Source organism: Odocoileus virginianus, chromosome 28 (assembly GCF_023699985.2).
Source record: "Odocoileus virginianus isolate 20LAN1187 ecotype Illinois chromosome 28, Ovbor_1.2, whole genome shotgun sequence".
In the NCBI taxonomy this organism is placed as follows: Eukaryota; Metazoa; Chordata; class Mammalia; order Artiodactyla; family Cervidae; genus Odocoileus; species Odocoileus virginianus.
In genome coordinates this window covers 44,103,479-44,126,758 of record NC_069701.1, presented here as the reverse complement: position 1 = coordinate 44,126,758, position 23,280 = coordinate 44,103,479, and the positions used below count along the sequence as shown (strand labels likewise).

The following is a 23,280-nucleotide window of genomic DNA, read 5'->3' as shown; positions in this document are numbered from 1 at the left end:
ATTGTCCGCGTGTGGAAGAGACAGCAGGAGGTTGCGTGGCTGCCGCGGAGCACGCCCAGAGGAAGGTAGATCGGAGGTGAGGTTGGGGTCCTGGAGGTGGGAGACAGGGAGAGACCTTGTGCAGAGGCTGTTCTTCCTCGTGTGCTAAACGCTGAGGGTGATGAGATGCAGCCTTTCCCCTAGAGGGGCCCAGCCCTTGTAGCCAGAGTGGTGAGTGTGTGAGGTGAGTAGTGAAAACCAGGGTAATCAGCTCCTCAGGGAGGGCTGGCGATGGTCAGGAGAGGGTGGCCAGGCGTGGTGGTGGCGCGGGTCACGCTGGGGCGGCCTTTCTGAGCTGCAGGGTGCAGGAAGCAGGAGGAGCGCCACAGAGGGGTGTGAGTGGCAGCGTGACACAGCGGGGGTTGTGGGGGTCCCGGAATGAGCCGTGCCTGCAGGCGGGGGACGCGATGGGAGCGCTCAGCGTGGCAGCCGCTGGAGCTGGCCCGCATGCACCTCCTCTGTGGGGTGGGGGCCGTTGACGTGTCTTAAACAGCAGAGTGATGCTTTACAATTTATCTTTTATTAGTAGAATAGTAATTTTGAATGCAGAGGATGATTTTAGATGAAGTTTGAGGCAGGGAAGCCAGTTAGATTGATTGCTCTGGTCTGGAGGAGATGGCAGGCATCACGGCAGGAGGAGTGGAAAGGCAGGGTGGATATTGGGATCCAGGAGTCAGAACTGCCAGGGGCGTGAGTAGGAAAGCACTGTTTACTCATAGTGGCTGGAATTGTGCAGCAGAAATGCCATTCAAAAGGATGGTAGACACTACTATTCAACATAGTTTTGGAAGTGTTGGCCACAGCAATCAGGGCAGAAAAAGAAGTAAAAGGAATCCAGATAGGAAAAGAAGAAGTGAAACTCTCTTTGTTTGCAGATGACATGATCCTCTACATAGAAAACCCTAAAGACTCTACCAGAAAATTACTAGAGCTAATCAACAAATATAGTAAAGTTGCAGGATATAAAATTAACACACAGAAATCTCTTGCATTCCTATACACTAACAATGAGAAAACAGAAAGAGAAATTAAGGAAACGATACCATTCACCATTGCAACAAAAAGAATAAAATACTTAGGAGTATATCTACCTAAAGAAACAAAAGACTTATACATAGAAAACTATAAAACACTGATGAAAGAAATCAAAGAGGACACAAACAGATGGAGAAATATACCGTGTTCATGGATTGGAAGAATCAATATTGTCAAAATGGCTATACTACCCAAAGCGATCTATAGATTCAATGCAATCCCTATCAAGCTACCAACGGTATTTTTCACAGAACTAGAACAAATAATTTCACAATTTGTATGGAAATACAAAAAACCTCGAATAGCCAAAGTAATCTTGAGAAAGAAGAATGGAACTGGAGGAATCAACCTGCCTGACTTCAGACTATACTACAAAGCCACAGTCATCAAGACAGTATGGTACAGGCACAAGACAGAAATATAGATCAATGGAGCAGAATAGAAAGCCCAGAGATAAATCCACGAACCTATGGTCACCTTATCTTCGACAAAGGAGGCAAGGATATACAATGGAACAAAGACAACCTCTTTAACAAGTGGTGCTGGGAAAACTGGTCAACCACCTGTAAAAGAATGAAACTAGAACACTTTCTAACACCATACACAAAAATAAACTCAGAATGGATTAAAGATCTAAACGTAAGACCAGAAACTATAAAACTCCTAGAGGAGAACATAGGCAAAACACTCTCTGACATAAATCACAGCAGGATCCTCTATGACCCACATCCCAGAATATTAGAAACAAAAGCAAAAATAAACAAATGGGACCTAACAAAACTTAAAAGCTTTTGCACAACAAAGGAAACTATAAGCAAGGTGAAAAGACAGCCCTCAGATTGGGAGAAAATAATAGCAAATGAAGCAACAGACAAAGGATTAATCTCAAAAATATACAAGCAACTCCTCCAGCTCAACTCCAGAAAAATAAATGACCCAATCAAAAAATGGGCCAAAGAACTCAACAGACATTTCTCCAAGGAAGACATACAAATGGCTAAAAAACACATGAAAAGATGCTCAACATCACTCATTATCAGAGAAATGCAAATCAAAACCACAATGAGGTACCATTACACGCCAGTCAGGATGGCTGCTATCCAAAAGTCTATAAGCAATAAATGCTGGAGAGGGTGTGGAGAAAAGGGAACCCTCTTACACTGTTGGTGGGAATGCAAATTAGTACAGCCACTATGGAAAACAGTGTGGAGATTTCTTAAAATACTGGAAATAGAACTGCCATATGACCCAGCAATCCCACTTCTGGGCATACACACTGAGGAAACCAGATCTGAAAGAGACACGTGCACCCCAATGTTCATCGCAGCACTGTTTATCATAGCCAGGACATGGAAGCAACCTAGGTGCCCATCAGCAGACGAATGGATGAGGAAGCTGTGATACATATACACCATGGAATATTACTCAGCTGTTAAAAAGAATTCATTTGAATCAGTTCTAATGAGATGGATGAAACTAGAGCCCATTATACAGAGTGAAGTAAGCCATTACAGTATACTAACACATATATATGGAATTAAAAAAGATGGTAACGGTAACCCTATATGCAAAACAGAAAAAGAGACACAGATGTACAGAACAGACTTTGGGACTGACCCATGCTACCTTGAAAACAGTCGTGGCGTCTTTTGTAAGTGCTGAAGGAAGCTAGCCACAGAAGAACATGTACAGGTTATTTGCGCGTGAAGCATTTAGAGGAGGTGAAGCCGTGGAGATGAAGAGTGGAGCCTGGCCGAGGAGGGAGAGGTGGGGGGTGACTGTGGGAGGGTGTGGTGTTTCTTTTTGCGGAGATGAACATTTTCCAAAATTAGACAGTGGTGATGGATGCATGTCTCTGAATGTACTTGAAGCTGTTGAGTGATGTGCGTCAGATGAGTGAATTGTGGGACACGTCAGTTAGGTCTCACTCTGTTGTTAAAATAAGACACACTGTTAGCGTTTGTCTGGACCACGCTGGTTTGATCTGTGGCACAGCAGCTCTCAATGTTCCCTGCAATCTTTGGTTCCCATCCGCTGTTTGAAGGATTTCTGCTCTGAGGCCCAGCCTTCCAGCGCACTAGAGGTAACGAGAAGAGAGAACTCCGAGAATAGTCCTGGCGCCCTGCGTGCGCTCAGGCGGGCCCGCGGTGTGGCCCTCCTCGCGCGCTGTGTGGAGCTCCTGCGTGAGGCAGGAGCGGCAGGGCCCAGCTGGAAGGGCTTCTTTCAGAAGCAGGCTTTTCTGTGGTCAGTTTTGGGCCTTTGGTTTCCTCAGTGAAGTCATTTTACACATAGACTAAACTTCTTTGTTTCGATCGAATTTTATTGTAAATTTCAGACTTATTACTCTAAGATTTTTGTGGTTTGCTGTGTTAGTGCTCATGAGCTGTGATAGGCCCCTGTGCTTTTTGTGTGAAAGTAGGCTGTTCTGAGAACACTGGCGCTGGGAGCTGATGAGCGCAGCCAGCAAACAAGAAGGGGCAGCTAACCAGCATGTTGTTAGCCTGCATGTGCTTCCAGGAGAAAGGCCCCGGCGGTGACTGTACACTTCAGGCTGGTTTTTAGAGCCTGTCCCCCTGGAGAGCGCGCTTTGCTCACGACTGGGTGCATACTGTAGCTGGTTTGGGGGTGGTGGTTGTGGGCTGGTCTGGGTTTCTCATTAGCCCCCAGAGCTCCGACACCCACTGTGGGAACTGCCTGTTAGAAGCTTGCTGTTTTCTGTGGCTGACAGCCTGCTGTGTTCTGGTGGAGTAGGCACGGGGGTCTCGCTACAGGCCTTTGAGGCCCAGCCCCACACCCGGTGCTCTGGCTGCGGCCAGCCCATCAGGATGGGCTTCTGAGTCAGGGTGGGCAGCCTCCTCTCCTTCTCCAGGGCTGCTGCTTTATCTGGAAAGAACAGCCTTCTTGCTACAGCTGCTCCCAGCAGTGTGGGGCGGCAGGGCTTGGTGGCGAGATGCTGGGCCAGGAGGGCCGTTCACTCTTGTGAGCCTGAGGCGGGGCCGCACTTGGGTTTCTCCCCGGCATCCTCGCCATGCGGAGAAGGGTGGCAGTTTGGTGAATTTGGGGCATAAGTGGGGATTTGGACGTGTTGATCTGTGTGTGGTGTGTCTCCCTCTTGGCCATACTCGAAGTTTCACCTGTTCGGGCGAGTCAGAACCTGAGCAGTTCCTGGGTGGTGGGGGTCGGGAGGGCTGTCCCCGGGGCTGTGGGCGTCCCCAGGGCTGTGGGCATCCCCAGGGCCGTGAGGGTCCCCGGGGCCGTGGGGGTCCCCAGGGTTGTGGGCGTCCCCAGGGCCGTGGGGGTCCCCGGGGCTGTGGGTGTCCCTGGGGCTGTGAGGGTCCCCGGGGCCGTGGGGGTCCCCAGGGTTGTGGGTGTCCCCAGGGCAGTGGGGGTCCCTGGGGCTGTGGGTGTCCTCTCGGCCGTGGGGGTCCCCGGGGCCGTGGGGGTCCCCAGGGTTGTGGGTGTTCCCAGGGCCGTGGGGGTCCCCGGGGCTGTGGGTGTCCCCGGGGCTGTGAGGGTCCCCGGGGCCGTGGGGGTCCCCAGGGTTGTGGGTGTCCCCAGGGCCGTGGGGGTCCCCGGGGCTGTGGGTGTCCCCGGGGCTGTGAGGGTCCCCAGGGCCGTGGGGGTCCCCAGGGTTGTGGGTGTCCCCAGGGCCGTGGGGGTCCCCGGGGCCGTGGGTGTCCCCGGGGCCGTGAGGGTCCCCGGGGCCGTGGGGGTCCCCGGGGTTGTGGGTGTCCCCGGGGCCGTGGGGGTCCCCGGGGCTGTGGGTGTCCCCGGGGCCGTGAGGGTCCCCGGGGCCGTGGGGGTCCCCAGGGTTGTGGGTGTCCCCAGGGCCGTGGGGGTCCCCGGGGCTGTGGGTGTCCCCGGGGCCGTGAGGGTCCCCGGGGCCGTGGGGGTCCCCAGGGTTGTGGGGGTCCCCGGGGCTGTGGGTGTCCCCGGGGCCGTGAGGGTCCCCGGGGCCGTGGGGGTCCCCAGGGTTGTGGGTGTCCCCAGGGCCGTGGGGGTCCCCGGGGCTGTGGGTGTCCCTGGGGCTGTGAGGGTCCCCGGGGCCGTGGGGGTCCCCGGGGTTGTGGGTGTCCCCAGGGCCGTGGGGGTCCCTGGGGCTGTGGGTGTCCTCTCGGCCGTGGGGGTCCCCGGGGCCGTGGGGGTCCCCAGGGTTGTGGGTGTCCCCAGGGCCGTGGGGGTCCCTGGGGCTGTGGGTGTCCTCTCGGCCGTGGGGGTCCCCGGGGCCGTGGGGGTCCCCAGGGTTGTGGGTGTCCCCAGGGCCGTGGGGGTCCCTGGGGCTGTGGGTGTCCTCTCGGCCGTGGGGGTCCCCGGGGCCGTGGGGGTCCCTGGGGCCGTGAGGGTCCCCGGGGCCGTGGGGGTCCCCAGGGTTGTGGGCGTCCTCCGGGCCATGGGGGTCCCCGGGCTGTGGCTCAGGCACAGCCTCGCCCTGCGGAGTGGGAGCACCACCAGCCCGTAAGGGTCAGTGTGTATGTCCTTGGTCCCCAGGGTGTCGTCTTCCCCGGGTGATGAGAGCACCCAGGCGTAGTCCAGCCAGTGGACTCGGTGGTCCAGCCCAGACCCAAGCCCCCTAGGGTCAGAGATCTGAGGAAGTCTCATTTTCTTCCTTGTATCAGCTGCTTTTTTCCCCAGATGTTCCAAGGATTTTTTTTTCCTTCCTTTTTTGGCTGTTCCTTGCGGTTGCAGATGTGTTAGCTGGCCAGGGATGGCCCTGAGCTGTCAGCTGTGAGGCTTCAGCAGTTGTGGCTCGCGGGCCCTGGGGCACAGGCTCGGTAGCTGTGGTGAGTGGGCTTAGCTGCTCCGTGGCGTGTGGGGTCTTCCTGAATCATGGATTGAACCCGCGTCTCCTGCATTAGCAGGTGTATTCTTTACCACTGGGCCGCCAGCGAAACGCTCTTCATTTCTATTTGATCTAAATGATTCTGTCTCTTTTCATCTTCTGCTTCTCTTCAGGCCTCTGTGTGTGTTCTTCTGTTCTTTTTCTTTCTGGCTGTGCCGCACACCTTGTGGGATCTTAGTTCCCTGGGCAGGGATTGAATCCTTGGCAGTGAGAGCACAGGGTCTTAACAACTGGACTGTCAGGGAATTCCCTCTTTTTATTCATTTTTGAAATGATTTTTAATGTCTATCTTACCTGATTTCTCTCACCTAGTGTCTGAGTTGCTCTGTGGATTTTTCAGTCCCTTCTCCGCTTTTCTTGCTGTCCTCCACCTTGTCTGGGGCTGGAGGTTTCAGTGCTGCTCTGTCTGTGGGGCCGTCTGCCTGCTGCGTGCCGTCTCTGTGTGGGGGTGACTCAGCCCCCTGTGTGGTGGTTTACGTGAGGTTAGTCTTCCGGACTGTGGTGGCGTGGGGCCCAGGGTGGCCCTCCTGTCGCACAGACGCCCTCCGCTGTCTGCACTGGGCACTGCTCTTGGTACCTCTGAGCCAGGAGCAGTGCCTGCGCTCTGCCCCGGTCCTCACGCTCTGCCCTGGGGGCAGTCCCTTCTCCCTTTTCATACTGTTCATGGGGTTCTCAAGGCAAGAGTACTGAAGCAGTTTGCCATTCCCTTCTCCAGTGGACCATGTTTTGTCAGAACTCTCCACTCCGTCTTGGGTGGCCCTACATGACATGGCTCATAGTTTCATTGAGTTAGTCAAGGTTGTGGTCCATGTGATTAGATTGGTTACATTTCTGTGATCGTGGTTTCCAGTCTGTCTGCCCTCTGATGGAGAAGGATAAGAGGCTTACGGAAGCTTCCTGACTGGAGAGACTGACTGAGGCAGAAACCGGGTCTTGTTCTTTTGGGTGGGGCCATGCTCAGTAAATCTTTAATCCAATTTTCTGTTGATGGGCGGGGCTGTGTTCCCTCCCTGTTAGTAGACCTGAGGCCAAACTCCTGGAGGTAATGAAGATAATGTTGACCTCCTTCAAAAGGTTCCATGCAGGCAGTGATGCACTCAGTGCCCCAACCTGCAGCAGGCCACCGTGACCCACACCTCTGCTGGAGATTCCTAGATACTCTCAGGCAAGTCTGGGTCAGTCTCTTGTGGGGTCACTGCTCCTTTCTCCTGGGTCCTGGGGAGCACAAGGTTTCATTTGAGCCCTCCAAGAGTCTTGTTTCCCCAGTTCTGTGTAAGTTCTGTAATCAAAGCCCACTGGCCTCCAAAGTCAGATTCTCTGGGAGTTCTCAGTACCTTTGCCAGATCTCCAGGTTGGGGAATCTGTTATGGCTCCTGGTAGTGGTTTAGTTGCTCAGTCTTGTGATCCCAGGGACTGTAGCCTGCCAGGCTCCTCTGTCTATGGGATTTTCCAGGTAAGAATACTGGAGTGGGTTTGCCATTTCCTTCTCCAGAGCATCTTCCTGACTCAGGAATTGAACCTGGGTCTCCTGCAGTCCGGGCAGCTTCTTTACCAATGGAGCTATGAGGGAAGCCCTGTGGGGTTATGGGTCGTAGAACTTTCTTAGCAGTGTGAGAAGTTCTTTGGTATAGTTGTCCTGCAGTTTGTGGGTCATCTGCTTGGTCATCTGCTCTCTAGTGGGTTAATGGTGACCTCCTCTATGAGGGCTCAGGTCACAGGCTGTGTGACCCCGGGAGCCCCACCCAGAGCTGCGCCCCTCGCAGGAGGCTCTGAGGTCTGGCTCAGGCTCTGGGTCCTGGTGCTCACAAGCTTTTTGTTTGCACCCTCTGCGCAACTCTGGTGGGTATGGGGTTTGATTCTAAACATGATTTCACCCTTCCTGTCATCTTGCTGGGGCTTCTCCTTTGCCCTTGGACGTGGGGTATCTTTTTTTGGTGGGATCCAACATTCTCCTGTCGATGGTTGTTCAGCAGTGAGTTGTAATTCTAGAGTTCTCACAGGAGAAGATGAGTGCACATCCTTCTACTCCGCTGTCTCGCCAGGAGAGGCACAGCTGAGCGTCACTGAAGGCATGAGGCTGGGCGTCTGGGGGAGGACATGAGCGGGAGGAGCCGCGGGGACACAGCCACGCTGTGCCTTCGGCCGCCTGACGCGAAGAGCTGGCTCATTGGAAAGGACCCTGGTGCTGGGAAAGGTTGAAGGCGGGAGGAGAAGGGGGCGACAGAGGGTGAGATGGTTGGATGGCATCACCGACGCGATGGACATGAGTCTGAGTAAACTCCGGGAGTGGGTGATGGACAGGGAATCCTACGTGCTGCAGTCCATGGGGTTGCAGAGATTCGGACACGACTGAGCGACTGGACTGAACTGGCCCTCTCCTGCCTCCCGCCCAGGTGTGTTGCTGTGAGGCCTTGTGACTTTCTGTGGTTTCCTTGTCGAGGGAGCTGTGCTCAGAGAGGCGAAATCATTGCCCTCTGTTGCAGAGCAAACCAGAGGCAGTGGTTGGATCCAGCCTTAGTGCCCCACTCCAGAGCCTGCTCTTGTCCTTGGGAGAGCGTGCCCGCCGTTCATTAAAATAAATGTGTGTGTGCGTGCTGTAAATCGACACAGCTTAGGCTAAAAAGCCCCAGCTTCGTGCCCCCGCCTGGTCTTGCTGCTCGCCGTGGTTCCCCTTGCTCCTGTGCGTCCTTCCCCCTGACCTCCGAGCCTGAGCTGTCAATCCCCTCCGTTCAGCCTGGTGCCCTCTTCACTCCCTTCCAATCCTTTGTCATTTCTGCTCAACTAAGTTCCTGCCACGCAGGCCTTTCCCTCGGGCTTGGCGGATAGAGCCGAGTTCACGTACCACGGAGCAGCACATACCAGTTCCTGCACCCTCAAGAGGAGCACATGCCAACATGGTCATACAGCGGCACACCCCCGCGGGCCCTCCTGCCCGTGCTCAGGCCAGGCTGTGTGGCGCCACCTGCAGGTCCTGTGGGCGGAAGGCACCCACGACCTTGTTTCGTAGCCCTTTCGCCCAGTCAGTAAAGCCTACTGCTGCAGAGATATAAACGTTTTCAGGAAAACTTAAAAAAAGTTTGTGCTTGACCCACCACCCCGCCTGCAGCTTTGTAGGGTGCCCTTGGGTCCTGGGGTGCTTCTTCCAGAGGGCCGGCATTGGAGCTGGGAAGGAGAGTCCAGTCCCCTTGGCCCGCCCCTCACTCCCAGAGCTGACTGCTGTGCTCGTGTTAAAGACACCCAGCCTCTACTCACCCCCCCCAACCCCCACTTGGAGCATCGTCTCCCTGAGGGCAGAAGTGTTGTTTTAACCTGAGTCTGGGCACCTTGAGCAGTGCCTGGTGGGTGAGCGTGCCTCTCCGCCCGGCCGGGGCCTTGCTAGAGCAGAAGGGGTTCGAAGGAGGATTCTTTTATTTTGGAGATGCACAGCCCTGTTTGTCAGCAAGTTAGTGGTGCAAGAGCTGGTGCTGGGAGTGCCCTGGGAGGGGGCTGCCTCTGTGAGGTGGGATCAGTCCCACAAGGGGCAGCGGTGGAAGCTGGGCGGTGGGTGGCATGTCTTCAGGGCGTCTGTGAGCGCCCAGCCTGTTGGTGGTCCTGAGGCGGTTGCTGTGGAAACCTCTTCTGCCTCTGGGGTAGGGACTTACTTGCCTGCCCCCAGAGGCCTTTGCTGGTAGCTGCACTCCTGCTTTGAAGAAGCAGTGGGATGTTACACAGAGGGAGCGCACGACTCAGCTTGCCTATGTGATGAGCAGCTTCCTCTGTGCAGTGTTGCTGAGACGTGTGGCCCTGGGGAACGGCGTCTGCCCCTCAGGCCTGTGTGCACAGCTGTCAGGGGACTGAGATGAGCACACAGGCCAACCATGGCGAGGAGGGTGAGGGGCGCAGAGCAGGGTGTGGGGGTGTGAGTGTCTGAAGTGAATGCGTCTTCCTTCCTTCTTTATGTAGTAGACGGTTCCCAGCTTCACTGCTTACTATAGAAGTGCACCTGTCAGATTTCGTGGGCCTGGAATTTCATAAAGAAAGAAAATTAGAAGCCTACAGTAATTAAAACTTGACACTTTAAAAAATGATCTTGAAGTAAAAGTCAGCTTTAGGAGCAGTCGCTTAGCTGAATGTGGTTTATTATGGAGCATGCTCAGCAGCGCTGTGAGAACGCCCAGGTCCAGGACTGGCGAGAAGGCAAGCAGAGCTGACCATGTGCTGCTGGGGGGCTCCCCTCACTCGAGGAGCATCCACGGACTCGCTGGTCCTGACGAGGGGCCGCACCCGACTGACTGGCCTCACTGGAGGCCAGTGGCGTCTTCCCTTGGGCTCCTATGAGCCTGATTCTGCCTTTAGCTCTGATGTGTCACTGTTGTCAGGGAAGAGGTGTTTGTTTAGAAGTCAGTTAAAGTGATGCCTTTGTGTTTTCTTTTTTAGGCAAAAGTAAAGAAGCAGAAATAAAGAGAATAAACAAAGAGCTGGCAAACATTAGATCCAAATTTAAAGGTAAGTGTTTAGCCTTTGTCCACACACACAATATTCTTTTGTAAATTTTGCAAAAGGGACTTAATCTCTTAATCTCATCTTTATTTTTTTCATTTCAAATCAGAGTGAAAGCCTCAGTACAGATGCTGTCCTGGCTCTGTGGATGTTTAAAGTAAAGCCGGTGGTTATTCTGGAGTTGTTTGATGGTGTATGTAGAGTTGATCCTGGATGGCGGGGCTCCTCCCCGGTCCAGCCTTTCCCTGGAGCTGGGGGGACACTGGCCTGGAGCAGTCCCCCGACCCCGACTCTGCTCACAGGGTGCAGGAGCTCCAGCCAGCTCCCTGCTCTGCGTGGGGGCCCCTGTGCTTACCTGAGCTCTTCCCGCCGGAGGCATCTTCAACTGTGTCTGCACAGTGACCCCGCGCCCTCTCTGCCGGCCAGCCTGAGGGGCGGGCACTCCCTGAGCGGCCTCATTTGGGAGAATCGTCAGGTGTAGATTTTCATTCTTGGGACGTAGAATGTCCCAAGGGACATCTATGTCCCTTGGGACGTAGACTTTAAATTTTCAGTAAATTTTTACAAATTTGAGACCTGGTTCAAATCTCTGTGCAGACGTTAGCCAGAGGAGTGGCTGAAATCACCTAGAAAAAGTGCGTAGAGGAGAGGGCGTGGTGAGCCCATTGAACGGAGGGGCCGCGGAAGGCAGGGCTGCTGGGCGGTTGCTGCTGCGGGCGAGCGTGGACATCCGGTGCGGTCAGGACGCAGGCCCTCGTGGGGCCAGGGTTGCTCCTCACGGACTCGGGGAGGTGTTCTGTCTTACTGTTGACCAGTCCAAGGATCCTCTGGGAGGCCTGAGAAAGTCTGGGAATTTTATGTCGAGTGGTTTGCTTATACAAACGTTTCTTGTGTGTGTGTGTGTGTGTGTGTATGGGGGGATGTCTATAACTTTCATTGCTTAAATTTGTAAATAATTTAGACTTTTTTGTAGAACAGTTTTCTTTATTTTTAAGTTTTTATTGGAGTGTAGTTGCTTTACAGTGTCAGTTTTTGTTTTTTTTGAATGTAGTTGTTTTTGGCTGCTGCTGGGTCATCATTGCCTTAGCAGGCTTTTTCTGTTGACAGTTGCAGCGCCCTGGGGCCTTCTTTGGTGGAACACAGGCCCCAGGGTGTGCCGGCTGCGGTGGTTGTGACGCATGGGCCTGGTTGCTCTGCATCACGTGGACACTTCCTGGACCAGGGATCGAACCCACCTCCCCTGCACTGGCAGGCAGATTCTTATCCTCTGTGCCATCAGGGAAGTCCGTGTCGGTTTCTACTAGACAGCAAAGTGAATCAGCTCTGTGTGTACTTGTGTCCCCTTATTTTTGGGTTTCCTTCACATCACCCCAGGCCACTGAGGAGAGCCCCATGCTGTGAGGTAGGTTTGTGTTGTCTGTTTTACACATGAGTGCTGACTCACTTCAGAAGTGTTTGAGTTTCTGTGACCTTGGGAACGGTAGCCGTGGGGTTCTCCGGGCGTGAACACTGGAGTGGGCTGCCACGCTCTCTTCCAGGGGAGCTTCTCGACCCAGGGACCCAACCCTCCTGCATCGGCAGCTGGATTCTTCACCACTAGTGCCACGTGGAGACCTCAGTGTGTGTGTGTCAGCTGCAGTCCCCCCAGTGTTCGTGTATACAGTTTTAGGTTCCCAGCAAGGTTGAGAGGGAGGTGCAGAGACCCCTCAGGCCCCCGCTGTCCCCACAGATGTCCCGGCGCGCGCCTTCTGTCACAGCCGCACAGGGAGCCGTTCCCTGTCGGGACGCCCCTCCATGCGCTTCCTCGCCGCCCCAGCCCGCGCTCCCCTGGCCTTGGTGCTCCCTCCGCGGCCCCCTTTTCTAGAAAGTCTCAGCAGTGGGGGCCTGTTTGCACCTCTCACTGTTACACTTACGTGAGGTTTCTTCCTGCCTCACTGTGGCCTGACAGCTCGCTTCTTCTTAGATGACTCGCATTCCACTGTTCAGTGTGCCACGGTTTGTATCCGTTCACCTATTGAAGGACATCTTGTTTGTTTCCAGGTGTGGGTAGTTACGAGTAAAGCTGCTGTAAACATCAGTGTGCAGGTTTTACTGTTGTTGTGTTTTCAAGGAGCGTGACTGCTGATCATGTGGTGAGAGAGTGTGCACGTTTGTGAGAAGCCACCCAGCTGTCTCCACGGGGGCTGCGCATTTGCGCCCCACCTGCGAACTGCAGCCGCCAGGCCTCCCTGTCCTTCCCCATCTCCCGGAGCTCGCTCAAACCCCTGTTCGTCAAGTCAGTGATGCCATCCAACCATCTCATCCTCTGTCGTCCCCTTCTCCTCCTGCCTTCAGTCTTGCCCAGCATCAGGATCTTTTCCAATGAGTCAGTTCTTTGCATCAGGTGGCCAAAGTATGGCGCTTCAGCATCAGCATCAGTCCTTCCAATGAATATTCAGGACTGATCTCCTTTAGGATGGACTGGTTGGATCTCCTTGCAGTCCAAGGGACTCTTAAGAGTCTTTTCCAACACCACAATTTGAAAACATCAGTTCTTCTGCTCTTGGCCTTCTTCATAGTCCAACTCTCACATTCGTAAATGACTACTTGAGAAACCAAAGCTTTGACTAGACGGACCTTTGTCGGCAAAGTTATGTCTTTGCTTTTTAATATACTGTCTAGGTTTGTCATAGCTTTCCTTCCAAACAAGTGTCTTTTCATTTCATGGCCGCAGTCACCATCTGCAGTGATTTTGGAGTCTAAGAAAATAAAGTCTGTCACTTTTTATTTTTTCCCACATCTGTTTGCCATGGAGTGATGGACCAGATGCCATGATCTTAGTTTTTTTTTATGTTGAGTGTCAAGTCAGCTTTTTCACTCTCCTCTTTCACCCTCATCAAGAGGCTCTTTAGTTCCTCTTCACTTTCTGCCATTAGAGTATCATCTATGTACTTTAGGTTGTTGATATCTCCCAGAAATCTTAATTCTAGCTTGTGAGTCATCCATCCCAGCATTTCATATGATGTACTCTGCATGTAAGTTAAATAAGCAGAGTGACAATATATAGCGCTGTTGTACTCCTTTCCCAATTTTGAACCATTCCATTGTTCCATGTCTGGTTCTAACTGTTGCTTCTTGTCCTGCATACAGGTTTCTCTGGAGACAGGTAAGGTAGTCTGGTATTCTGGTCTTTTTAAGAATTTTCCCCAATTTTTTGTGATCCACACAGTCAAAGGCTTTAGTGTGGTCATTGAAGCAGAAGTAGATGTTTTTCCGGAATTCCCTTGCTTTTTTGATGATCCAGTGGATGTTGGCAATTTGATCTCTGGTTCCTCTGCCTTTTCTAAGTCCAGCTTGTACATCTGGAAGTTCTCAGTTCACGTACTGCTGAAGCCTAGCTTGAAGGATTTTGGACATAACCTTACTAGCATGGAAAATGAGCACGATTGTGTGGTAGTGTGAATATTCTTCAGCATTGCCTTTCTTTGGGATTGGAATGAAAACTGACTTTCCCAGTCCTGTGGCCACTGCAGAGTTTTCCAAATTTGCTGACATATTGAGTGCAGCACTTTAACAGCATCATCTTTTAGGATTTGAAATAGTTCAGTTGGCATTCCATCACCTCTGCTAGCTTTGTTCCTAGTAACGCTTCCTAATAAGGCCCACTTGACTTCACACTCTAGGATGTCTGGTTGTAGGTGAGTGACCGCGCCACCAGTTTTCTGGGTCTTTAAGACCATCTCCGTCTAGCTCTGTGTATCTTTGCCACCTCTCCTGAATCTCTTCTGCTTCTGTTTGGTCCTTGCCATTTCTGTCCTTTATTGAGCTCATCCTTGCATGGAATGTTCCCTTGGTATCTCTGATATTCTTGAAAAGGTCTCTAGTCTTTCCCATTCTTCAAAGTCTTGGAGGGTGGTTATCAGTCAGAATGACTTTTGTCTCCAGGGCCAGAGGCTGGTCCAGCTGGGTTTGGCAAGCTACTGCCACCTACTGGGTGGAGGACAGGGAGGCCACCAGACACCCCAGAACCGCCTGCCTGAGGAGGCCCAGTGCCGAGGTTGAGCAGCTGGGCTCTAGGAGGAAGTTAGCCCAGAGCTCACCAACAAGAGGCCTCTTTCCACTTCAAGCTGAGCCCTGAGACGCAGTGCCCTTAGGGCGGGAGTGACCTGGGAGACAGCCGCCCTGTCCTAGTCCTCTGGAGGAAGAGGTGACCGTCGCAGGTGGAGCCATGCAGTAGGCCTCACCTACCATCCGCAGCTGACTTTTCAAGGGTGTCGTCTCAGCACCCTCACAGTGGAGCCCGAGGGCGCGGCCGGGGCCAGAGGGGTGACGGCAGCGGGCTCTCAGGGGCCTCTGAGACGAGACTCCGAGGGCGGCAGAGCTGGGCCACTGTTTGTGAAGCAGTGAGACAAACGTGGAAGCTTCAGTGGGGGCCTTAGACAGTATTAAAGGGTACATAGCAGGTTTTGAAATAAGACCAAATGGAAATTCTAGGAGCAAAACATGGAGTGACTAAAATAAAGAGCTCACGTGGATATAACGACACGCTTATTGAAGAGAGACAGTGTCCTGGAAGGTGGGTGAGGAGGCAGCCTGTCCTGAGTGTGATGAAGAGTGGGTGAGAGACGGGGGTGGGGGACGAAATTTGGAAAGATTGGCTGGCCTCCTCGGGGGAGAGAGAGCTGGTGTGACAGACAGCGTGTGAAGATTCGTGAAGCTCACCGAACCTCAGATGCAGAGGCCACAGTTACAGTAAATAATGAACTCTACATCCAGAGACACCGATGTGAGAATGCTGAGCCTGCGACAGGAAATGTTTGAAGTTGTCAGAGGGGGGCGGAAGATGGGCCCTTCTCCCAGGAGCCATGCGGCCCGGCTTGTCGGAGGGCCGAGGAGCAGCGGGGCAGGGGCTGCTATCAGCGCGCTGGAAGGGGCAGCCTCCAGCAGCCTGCATCTAGCTGCCGGCTCCATGAGAACGAAGCTAAAAGAGGCCTTTCCAGATGAAAACGGAGAGTTTCCACCAGGAAGCTTGTGCTAATGGAGAGTAAATGACCTGCTTCAGGGCAGAAGCAGACAGTCCCGGACGCTGACAGAGGAGGACCGTGGTGGGCATGTGGGCGGTGCACGGGCCGCTGGGGGTGTTAGATGTGCACGGGGCGTGGCGTCCTTGGCGACAGACAGCTGGAGGCGGGAGGCATGGACAGGGTCTGGCGCCAGGGCAGTGTCCGTGTGAGACCTGGTCCACGACGGAACCGGCGGCCACAGCCTCATGTGCAGCTTCCCTGTCGAAGCCTGAAGGCCGCCTCTGGTCTCCACCGGGCAGCCCTGGACCCCTTGTGGGCAGGTGGCTCCCCTGCCCTGGCTCCCCGGCTGGCCTGGGAACTCAAGAGCAGCGGTCAGGCTGCTTGTGGATGCTGGTGGGCCTGCCCTCGGTCCTGGGGCCTCTGGAGACGGCCACTATCCTGTCGGGGGTCAGGTGTGTCGTCTTGGTGCTGAGCTTCAGGGGACGTGTTCACGTGCGCATTCACTGCTGGTTGCTCACTTGTCCCAGGTGCTGGGGTAGAAAGACGAATGAAAGGAGTTTCTGTAAGGAATGTATGTTTTTACAGGTGTAAAGAGACTTGGAAAAAACATCTGTTTTCATCGAGGGAGCGTGAGTGTGTGTGTCGTGGGCTCATTCATCCGTCCTCCTGCTTGGGGGCCTTCGCAGCTTCGACACGTGCCATCCTTTTGCCTGTGTGCTTTCGTCTTTCGCTCTTTTCTTTTTTTTTTCTGGGAGATTCTGACACAGTAATTTTTTTAAAATTGGCTTTCTGAGATACAACTTAATCAGTTGAGTGTGCACTGTGGGTTTTAGCAAATGCAAGTATTCGTGCAGCCACCCCCACAGCCAAGGTGGAGAGCATCCCCTGGGAATGTCCCCTTGTATCTCTGGCACCTCGGCCCTCCTCGCCTGGCAGCGCAGACCTGCCCTCGGTCAGCGCAGTCCTGCTGCTCTTCCTGCGGCGGAGGCCCCCGTGTCTGCTCACTGATTTCGTGTGTGCCTTTGCGGTCTGCCCGTGTCTTGGCAGGCTGAGTGTGGTGCTGGCTCCCTGTGGGCGTGGTGTAGAGCTGCCGTGAGTCCTGCGTGCGGGGCTGGTGTAGACATGCGGTGTCCTTCCCTTCAGGAAGGTGCCTGAGGGTGGAGCCACTGGCTTGGGTGACGGCTGCGTGTTTGGCCTTTTAAGAACCTGTCCCGCGTTTTCTGGAGCGGCTGCCCCGTTTTGTGCCCACTCAGCCGAGTGTGAGTCCCCGGCTCCGCCGTATTCTTGCCAGCACATGGTACGGCTGACAAGCCTTGGCTCTCCCGGTGGGTGTGCAGTGGCCCTACGTGGTTGTAGGGCCTGTGGGGTCCTGGGAGGAAGTGCTGCTGCCTCAGTCCTGCAGCCGCTTGCAGCCCGGGCCATGCAGGCTGGGCTCGGGGACCATGGGGCTCCCTCTTCGTCCACGCTTGGCATGTTGCTGTTCCCCCTCTCTGAACGTAGGCGGGTACTCACTGAGGGTTAGGGCTGGTGCTGAACGTGTCTCTGTGAGAGAAGGGTGAAAAAGGATCCCAGGTGGAAGTCCTATAGGAGGATGCGGTCACCAGGGCTCAGACGCCGTTCCCTGGAGACACTGGTTCTTGCCCTGTGTTGCGGCAGCACCAGGGCCAAGACTCCTGACTGTTCTGGCACCGTGACCCTGCCCTTCCTGCGCGCTCTGCCTCTAGTGCGTCTGCGCATCTCTGCATGCCTCACGCAGCCTGGCGCTGTGGGGGCCGGAGCCGCTCTCCAGGGGTGAGAGGGGGGCAGTACTTCTGGCTGCTCATCAGAGGAGGCTTCCAGAGGTGATGGAGAGCAGGCTTGTTCTTGAGGGGCGGCAAGGTTGGGGGGTAAGGCGGGTTGCCTTGGCCCCGTGCCCTCATCTCAGATGCTCTCCTGCGGGGACGGGGCAGGGGTCCCGTCGGGAAGCAGTGAGCCAGCTCCTCCGGGGCAGGTCCCTGGGAAGAGCAGGACAGGCCTTCTCTGACTTGACGTTGTTTGGTTGTTGAGTAGAATGCCAGTTTGCTGCTGAGAAGGACGGCGGTTTCAGAGCTCCCTGAGTAAGGTGTCCAGCTGGCCGGCTGACTTGCGATCCACTGTCAGCTCAGGTGTCTTGGGGGGTCTTTCTCCTCAGTGCCCTTTGAGTTTGGCCAGGGATTGTCCCGGGACACAGGTGATGACTCGCCCTCGCGGCGAGGGCTGTGGCTGCTCTCACCTTCCTGGCTCCCACGTCCTGCTTGGCCCTCGACCCTGTGGTCAGGGTCAGTGCAGTGCCTCACTCGAGGTGGCCGTGCTTCCTGCTGTTACCTCTGCAGGCTCCATGGGGATGCAGCGCACATCTTGGGTGAAAGGAGAACCTCTGCTTTTAAAGCGGCACTGTCTGTGCTGAAAGCGACCTGTCATGAACCTGCCTTGCCATGTCTCCCGGGAGAGGCCGAGTCTCGCTGCCATCAGGGTGGGGAAGAAGCCCTTCTGATGGTTTTGTGTGACTTCGGGTGGGTGATTTCTCCTAACGCTGGGTGAAGCGAGAGGTTATTTAGAGTGTGTTCTCCTGCCTAAATGAATAAACACATCTGAAAGGTTAAGCTGCTGGAAGTTAGGGTGACGCTGGCGGGGCTGATGCCCTGGCTGTGCTGGGGGGCTGTATTCTTGTTGCCTGCCTGGGGGGCTGGCTTGGGGTCTGCGAGGGTCCCAGACGCGTGGCTTTCCCGTGCCGACCAGCTCAGCAGCGCTGGGCACAAGCCTCACAGTGCGGCGGCCTGGCCAGCCTCCTGGAGGTGTGCCCGGGCATCCTATTCCTGCGCTGCCTCTTCCCACAGGTGACAAAGCCCTGGACGGCTACAGCAAGAAGAAGTATGTGTGCAAGCTGCTGTTCATCTTCCTGCTGGGCCACGACATCGACTTCGGGCACATGGAGGCCGTGAACCTGCTCAGCTCCAACAGATACACCGAGAAGCAGATTGTGAGTGCGAGGCTTGGTGCTGCTTCTCCCCGGGGCCCCTGGCACTTTGCTCTTGCTCTGCACCTCCGTCTGTCTGGGGATTGCCTTGCTTCAGGTGGGAGTTGACGGGAAGGCGCCGTTTCCCGGGGGCCCACCTCAGAGGGTGGGCGGGCCCTCGCCTCCATGCCTGCGCAGTGCAGCCCCTCCCACCACCCCGTTCCTGATCCGGCACCATGTGCGTGTGCTTTAAGAGCGGAGGGCAGGTGTCTGCGCCTCACCCCAGCTCCAGGGCCTTCCAAGGTGAGTGCAGGTGTCTAGGCCTTGAGGGCCCCCAGGCTTTGTACCTCTGGCCCTGTATCTGCTTGGAGTAACAGTATTTGTGTTTTTTCAGGTGTTACAGAGGAATATTTTCCTCTTATTTGTTCAAAAAACTTAACTTACAGAAAGTGAAAAAATAACCTCAATGCCCCAGGAATTTTGTTAAGTATTGGTGTTTACTCACCAAGAAATGAGCGTCCCAAGTGCTAGTGGTAAAGAGTGGGTGCTAGTGGTAAAGCTTCTGCCTACCAGTGCAGGAGACGTGGGCTCGATTCCTGGGTTGGGAAGATCCTCTGGCGTAGGAAATGGCAACCAGTTCTAGTATTCTTGCCTGGGAAATCCCATGGACAGAGGAGCCTGGCAGTCTGCTGTCTGTGGGACTGCTGAGTCAAACACGACTGAGCAACTAAGCGCATGTGTGGGTGCATACACACAGACACACTCACACACACACTCACACACAGACACCCACCTACCCCCACAGACACACACACCCCCCCCCACACACAGACACACAGATACACACACACCCGCATAGACATACACACACACCCCTTCACACACACCCCCTCACACACAGACCCACACACAGACACACAGATACACACACACACACACTCACACACAGACACCCACCTACCCCCACAGACACACACACCCCCCACACAGACACACAGACACACACAAACCCGCATAGACATACACACACACCCCCTCACACACAGACCCACACACAGATACACACACACACACACACTCACACACGTACCCTCACAGACACACACTCACACACAGACACCCACCCACACTCACACATACATACACACACTCACAGACACACACACACACACTTACAGACACCCACACTCACTCACACACACTCACACACGTACCCTCATAGACACACAGACACACACCCACACTCAGACACACACACACACCCCCTCACAGACATACACACACCCACACCCACAGACACACATTCACACAGACACACCCACAGACACACACACACTCCTGCACACACACACACACACACACACCCCACACACACCTACAGACACACTCACACACAGACACCCACCTACCCCCACAGACACACACACACACCCCCCCACACAGACACACAGATACACACACACCCGCATAGACATACACACACACACCCCTTCACACACACACCCTCACACACACCCCCTCACACACAGACCCACACACAGACACACTCAAACCCACACTCACACACAGACACCCACCTACCCCCACAGACACACCCCCCCCACACACAGACACACAGATACACACACACCCACATAGACATACACACACACCCCTTCAAACACACCCCCTCACACACAGACCCACACACAGACACACAGATACACACACTCACACACGTACCCTCACAGACACACACACTCACACACAGACACCCACACCCACAGACACTCACACACACACACACCCACACTCACACATACGTACACACACTCACAGACATACACACACACACAGACACCCACACTCACACACACACTCACACACTTACCCTCCTAGACACACAGACACACACCCACACTCAGACACACACACACACCCCCTCACATACACACACCCACACCCACAGACACACATTCACACAGACACACCCACAGACACACACACACTCCTGCACACAGACACACACCCCCACACACACCTACAGACACACAGACACACACACCCACACCTGCACACACACACACACCCTCACACACAGATACCCACAGACACCCACACACACACACACACCCCTTCAGATACATACCGACACACCCACACACACACTGACACTCACACACCCACACACACACTCCTGCACACACCCACACACACACTCCTGCACACACCCACACACACCCACCCACAGACACCCACACACACCCCTGCACACACCCACACACCCCACCCACACCCAGACACACACACACACTCCTGCACACACCCACACACACACAGACACACACACACACCCTCACCAACACCCACCCACCCACACACACCCACAGACACACACACACGCGCGCGCACACACACATACCCTCACAGACACCCACAGACACACACACACACTCCCACCGAGAAATTACTGAGTGCCTTCCATAGACCCAGCAGTGTGCTGGGGGCTGTGGGGACACTGACCGTAGCAGGGGTGGACTTGGCTCTCCTCCGGGGCGAGGCCATCAGACAGCCTCCTGCAGAGAGTGGAGCTGTGGCCGATGGGAACTGAGGCGGGTGGAGTCCTCTGGACTCTGAGCAGGGGGCAGCTAGTAGGCAGGGCTCTGAGGGGAGGAGGACCTGAACTGAGGCTGAGGACAAGAGGGGCGTGGGGGCCGTGGGGACAGACAGGGCACCCATGCGGTCAGCCCATGTGTGGGAGGGCAGGCTGGCCAGAACCCAGAGCGGGAGGCGAGCTCCTGAGACCGTCGGGGCTGAGAGGCTGCTGTCCCTGTATGGGGAGGGTGTGGACTGTGGGAATGGCAGGAGGCTGGGGTTTGGCCCGGTGGTGAGTGGACACTGGGGCTCTGAGACAGCTGAGAGAGGGAAGGTGGCCTGCAGTGTTCCCATCACAGCTGAGGCAGGCCCTTCCATCCTGTTCAGGTCCCCGTGGATGAGTGACTGGGGTGGGGGTGGGGCTCCAAGGTGTCTGATACCCGTGGGGACGGTGCCTCTCAGGTTTGTCCTGCAGAACTGTCCGACGGGGGGGATCTGGGGACGAGACTTGTGTTCTCGGGAGAAGGCAGGTGGGTCCTCTGTGGCCTGATCGCAGCAGTGCGCTGAGCAGACAGGGGTGGGGCTGGGGGCTGGCCGAGTGTGTCCAGCGGTGGTCTCTTTCCTCTCTGGAACCCAGGGCTATCTCTTCATCTCTGTGCTGGTGAACTCCAACAGTGAGCTCATCCGCCTGATCAACAACGCCATCAAGAACGACCTTGCCAGCCGCAACCCCACCTTCATGGGCCTGGCCCTGCACTGCATTGCCAACGTGGGCAGCCGGGAGATGGCCGAGGCGTTTGCGGGGGAGATTCCCAAAATCCTCGTTGCTGGGTATGTGTCTGGTGGCCTGCTGAGGGCACAGTCACCTCCTGCGTGTGTAAGTCAAGTGTGTGAGTCCTGAAGGCTCCATGGGCCTCTTAGCCTCCCGTCTCGGTCACAGCCATGGGCGGAGGTGGGTCGGGATTGCAGGCTTTGTTGTCAGGAGGTCCATACGGGCCTCTGTCCTTGGGGCCCAGAGCCTCACTCTGCCTCCTCTCGGTCCCCACGGGCTGAGGTGGGCCCAAGCTTGATTGCGTGGAGAGCCTGAAGCAGCCTTTTCCTGTGTGTTCCTCCAGCCCCCTCACAGGTGCGCCTCTGTCCCCTGGGGGCCCCAGGGTGTTGTCCGTGGACTCCGTCCCCCGGGGGCCCCGGGGTGTTGTCCGTGGACTCCGTCCCCCAGGGGCCCCGGGGTGTTGTCCATGGGTTTTGTTCCCCGGGGGCTCTGGGGTGTTGTCCGTGGGCTCTGTCCCCTGGGGGCCCTGGGGTGTTGTCCATGGGCTCTGGGCCATGCTTGTCTCACGGCTGCTCATCTTTCAGAGACACCATGGACAGCGTGAAGCAGAGCGCCGCCCTGTGCCTGCTGCGTTTGTACAGGACGTCCCCGGACCTCGTCCCCATGGGTGACTGGACGTCTCGCGTGGTGCACCTCCTCAATGACCAGCATCTGGTAGGTGCCTCTGGGTCACGTCCACCTTCTCCTGCAGGGCAGCCTCTTTCGGGCCAGGGCCACATGAGCAGCCTTGTATGACTTCCAGGACGCTGAGGGGGACGTCCCTGGCCCGGCCATCGAGCTGGGAGAGCCTGCAGGTAGGGCCTGGGAGCCCCTCCCCTGGGGTCAAGGCAGATGAGATAGGATCTTTGGCTCACCCTGTCCAGGCATTGGAGGGTCTCCTGCTTGGTAGGTGCAGAGACAAACAACACAGTCTAGCATGTTGTAGAAATGCTACGTCCACAGAGGGCTGCAGAGACGTGTCTGTCTGCACCCCATTTCGGGCTGCTGTGGGGCTGTCCTGTGGACCTGGGGGCTCTGGCACGCAGCCCGCCTAATCCACATGGCTGGACATGAGCCAGGCCCGAGCCTGCTCCGCATCGTTGGCCAGGGCAGCGAGATGTGGAGTGAAGCGGTGTCTGGATTGGCCGTGAGTCACAGGCCCTTGTCCATGCTGACGCTGGGAGGCGGGGTCAGGTAGGAGCTCAAGCCGGACAGGTGGCTTTGTCTTGCTGGAATCATGTCCTACAAACGAGAGAGTCAAGATTCCACATGGAGTTTCCCATTGAGCCAAGAGTTGTAAGCATGTTAGCTGGTTACTCCGTGCTTTCCCAGAAGAGAAATCTGCTGGAAGGATTAGATGCGGACTACACGGTCCGCACAGGTAGACCCTCGGGGCGAGAGCTGGTGGCCATGCGGGCTAGCCTGCTGTGGGACAGCCTGCCAGCGTCGCTCCATGTCCACACACTCAGGGGGGAAATCGGGTCTGCACAGGTGACCTCTCCTTGGGGTAGGGGTGTCTCAGCCA

At 55.5% G+C, this 23,280-nt stretch overlaps 1 protein-coding gene across 1 annotated transcript in view; it reads left to right on the top strand.

Moving 5' to 3' along the window:
* Nucleotides 1-23,280, top strand: part of AP2A2 (adaptor related protein complex 2 subunit alpha 2) — a 63,546-nt gene that overhangs the window by 17,362 nt on the left and 22,904 nt on the right. The window contains exons 2-5 of the mRNA XM_070457920.1: nt 10,331-10,399; nt 18,252-18,394; nt 21,582-21,775; nt 22,301-22,430. Of these exons, the coding sequence (XP_070314021.1) occupies nt 10,331-10,399; nt 18,252-18,394; nt 21,582-21,775; nt 22,301-22,430 (536 nt within the window). The remainder of the gene's footprint in view (nt 1-10,330; nt 10,400-18,251; nt 18,395-21,581; nt 21,776-22,300; nt 22,431-23,280) is intronic.